The sequence below is a fragment of the Lactuca sativa genome, chromosome 8 (assembly GCF_002870075.4).
Source record: "Lactuca sativa cultivar Salinas chromosome 8, Lsat_Salinas_v11, whole genome shotgun sequence".
In the NCBI taxonomy this organism is placed as follows: domain Eukaryota; kingdom Viridiplantae; phylum Streptophyta; class Magnoliopsida; order Asterales; family Asteraceae; genus Lactuca; species Lactuca sativa.
The window spans coordinates 5,686,400-5,689,008 of NC_056630.2; the positions used below are offsets into that span (position 1 = coordinate 5,686,400).

The 2,609-nt window shown below is 34.9% G+C and overlaps 1 protein-coding gene across 4 annotated transcripts; it reads right to left on the reverse strand.

Annotated features, from left to right (window-relative positions):
• Positions 1–597: 597 nt before the first annotated feature.
• On the reverse strand, positions 598–1,845 carry LOC111903393 (nascent polypeptide-associated complex subunit alpha-like protein 2). 4 transcript variants are annotated; one of them, XM_023899172.3, is made up of 4 exons: positions 1,685–1,845; positions 1,492–1,597; positions 1,134–1,252; positions 598–1,054 (listed from the first exon to the last, which is right to left on the reverse strand). In XM_023899172.3, exons 1-4 carry the CDS (start codon positions 1,730–1,732, stop codon positions 704–706), a joined length of 624 nt encoding a protein of 207 aa, XP_023754940.1. In that variant the 5' UTR covers positions 1,733–1,845; the 3' UTR covers positions 598–703. The 4 variants fall into 4 exon arrangements, with proteins under 4 accessions (XP_023754940.1, XP_023754938.1, XP_023754939.1 ...); XM_023899170.3 differs by having other exon boundaries at positions 1,134–1,258; XM_023899171.3 differs by having other exon boundaries at positions 1,489–1,597.
• Between the last annotated feature and the right edge of the window lie 764 nt (positions 1,846–2,609).

Sequence of the window (2,609 nt, forward strand, 5' to 3'; positions counted from 1 at the left end):
GAAAAGCTAGATGAAATATATAAAATTACATAAAAGAACATGTAAGAGTATGTATTTCTATAATTAATTAAGAGGTGTATTTGGAAAAATTTTAAAAAGCTCCTAAAAAGCTAGTCTAAGTAGCTTTTCAAAAAGCTAGCTTATCAGCTAAATTTTTTGGCTTACCAAACACGACAACATAAAAAAGCTCGAAAAATAAGCTAGCTGTTGCGCGCCAAACACAGTCTAAGCAGTTGTAGTTGTTGTAGAGACTATCCTCTGGAAAATATAAGCAGATTCTCAGGCGTAAGGAGCAAATAGTTTTTAGGGAAGTGATCACACGATCTTACAACTATCAAAGCAAATCAATCATCAACACTCCCATTTCAATCCTATTTCCAAGTTCCAACAATCTCCAATTGCTCCCAAATAGATACATGAAGCTGCGTGTAGGCTTATAATAAGCTCTGAAAAAACCTATGTTTGAAATTGAAAGCTCTGAAATGGCATAGGGGCACCATTTACAAGCATCATGGTCGAAATAATGATATGTAGGGGCACCATTTACAAGCATCATGGTCGAAATAATGATATGAATTTTGCATGAACATGTAAAGATGATGATGAAATTGTCAATGCATTCTCATTGCAGAATCAAAACTGCTCAATGTAAAAAGAAAGAATCCAAAACTAAGAGAAGGAAAGACAATAAAATAAGTGTCACCTAAGTGGTGAGCTCCATGATAGCACTGACAATGTCCCCACTTTGGTTCTTGAGAGCCTTGACAGCCTTTGGTCTAGACACACCTGCCTGTGTCATAACCAATTCAATATCTCCAGCAGAAACACCAGCCTCATCAACCTCCTCTTCTTCTTCTTCCTCTGCATGTGCATCAACTGCAGCAGAAGTATTTGCCTTTGCCATAACAGAGCTCAAATCAGGCACTCTAAACTGTTGAGCAGCTTGAGTCTGCAGTTGTGAGCTCAGATCTTCAATCTTTGCCTCTCCGAATATGACATAGGTATCAGAGTTGGGGCTTTTGAAGACATCAGGTTTAGAGATGTAAAACATCATCTGCGTCATCGATAAAGATACCTCTTAAACGCCATTCTCATGATAACTAAATCACTAACAGAAACAGAAATCAGCTTACGTTTTTTGTTCTTTTGATGGTGACTCTGCTCACACCAAGAACAAGTTGCATCCCCAGCTTCAACATTGCCTTGCGGCTTTTTTTCTCACTTCTGCTCTGCTTTGAGCTCTCATTCCCACCTGCATCTTGTTTTTCAATGTAAGAAAGTTAGGCAGACGAAAGAAACATCAAACATGCATGCCAAAAAGCAATCAAACAGTAATGAAATTACCATATAACAGAACCTAACAATTAGGATAATCGAATGAGTTATCTATTCGATCGTACAGAAGCATCGGCGTGAATCGGATAACCATATGAAGCAAAGAATCGTAGACATGCGTAATGAAAAGTTATAAAGGGAAATAGATCTAACCACCTTGGGCACCGTCTTCCTTGTCATCCTCATCATCGTCGGAATCGGCATCTTCATGGTCGTGGTCATCCTCGTCTTTAACGTCCTCAACGATTGGGTGCTCATCGTGCTATAAAATCAAATACAGTTGAGCAAAACACGAATGATATAAGAACGACGAGTATTTAAAAGTTAGTAATCAAAAGAAGTAAATCACCTCGAGCTTCTGCTGGGTTTCAATTTCTTCGACTATGGCGCCTGGCATGTTTGATTGGTGGCGGTCGGCGCTAAGCAGATGTGAGATGTGGTTATGGAAGAAACGGATAATCTTAGAAGGGAAAACGTAGATAAAGAAAGTCAGGGACTTAGGGTTCCTCTGGTTATTGGGTTTAATGTGGTCCAGCCCAATTTCATTTTATAACCTCTTACAAGCCTTTTTAATTTTTATGCAATTATATGTAGGATTGAATTTCAAACGTTGTTGCCACAATTTTATGGTTAGGCGTTCACAGTTACTTCAACCCAAATATTTCTTGACAATCATTTGGTTTTCGTTACAAAATGTCTTTTATTTACCTTATAAGTTAATTTTTTTACCGAGTGAAATTTTATTTATCTTCCTACTTTTAAATGATGATAAAGTTTATTAAAATATTAATACTTTCATTAAATATGACGAATGTCACTATGTAAGCGATTTTAGTTATGATTATTCATAATCGTTGAATAAGATAATTATTCATTACTAGTTTATAACCCGTGGAACCATAGTTATAAAATTAATTAAACTTTTATAATAAAAAAATTATGTTACGGACTATATAAATATCTACTTAATATATTCATGTTATGTGAACAAATATTATAAGTATATGATATTTGTTGAAAATCTCATTATAAATTTTCGTTAAGTGATAAAATAAAATGTAAAAATAAAAGATTATTTAGGAAAAATAATTTTAACAAAAGTTGTAATAGTCATGGTCACGAGCACGAAGATATAAATAATGTCCAAATATGACCACATGTGAAGTAATTACGATTTTTTTCAAAGTTTTGCATTTGACACGATAAATTGTGTGTCATAAAAAGTGAGATAGAGATCAGTTCCACGTTAGACGAAACATTCTAAATGAAAGTTG

Bases quoted from the DNA above. Each gene is read 5' to 3' on its own strand.
- LOC111903393 (XM_023899169.3), bottom strand. From the start codon at position 1,732: ATGCCAGGCGCCATAGTCGAAGAAATTGAAACCCAGCAGAAGCTCGAG. The intron at 1,598-1,684 runs GTGATTTACTTC...TTGATTTTATAG, and splicing joins AAACCCAGCAGAAGCTCGAG to CACGATGAGCACCCAATCGT. The intron at 1,259-1,488 runs GTTAGATCTATT...TTGAAAAACAAG, and splicing joins GGAAGACGGTGCCCAAGGTG to ATGCAGGTGGGAATGAGAGC.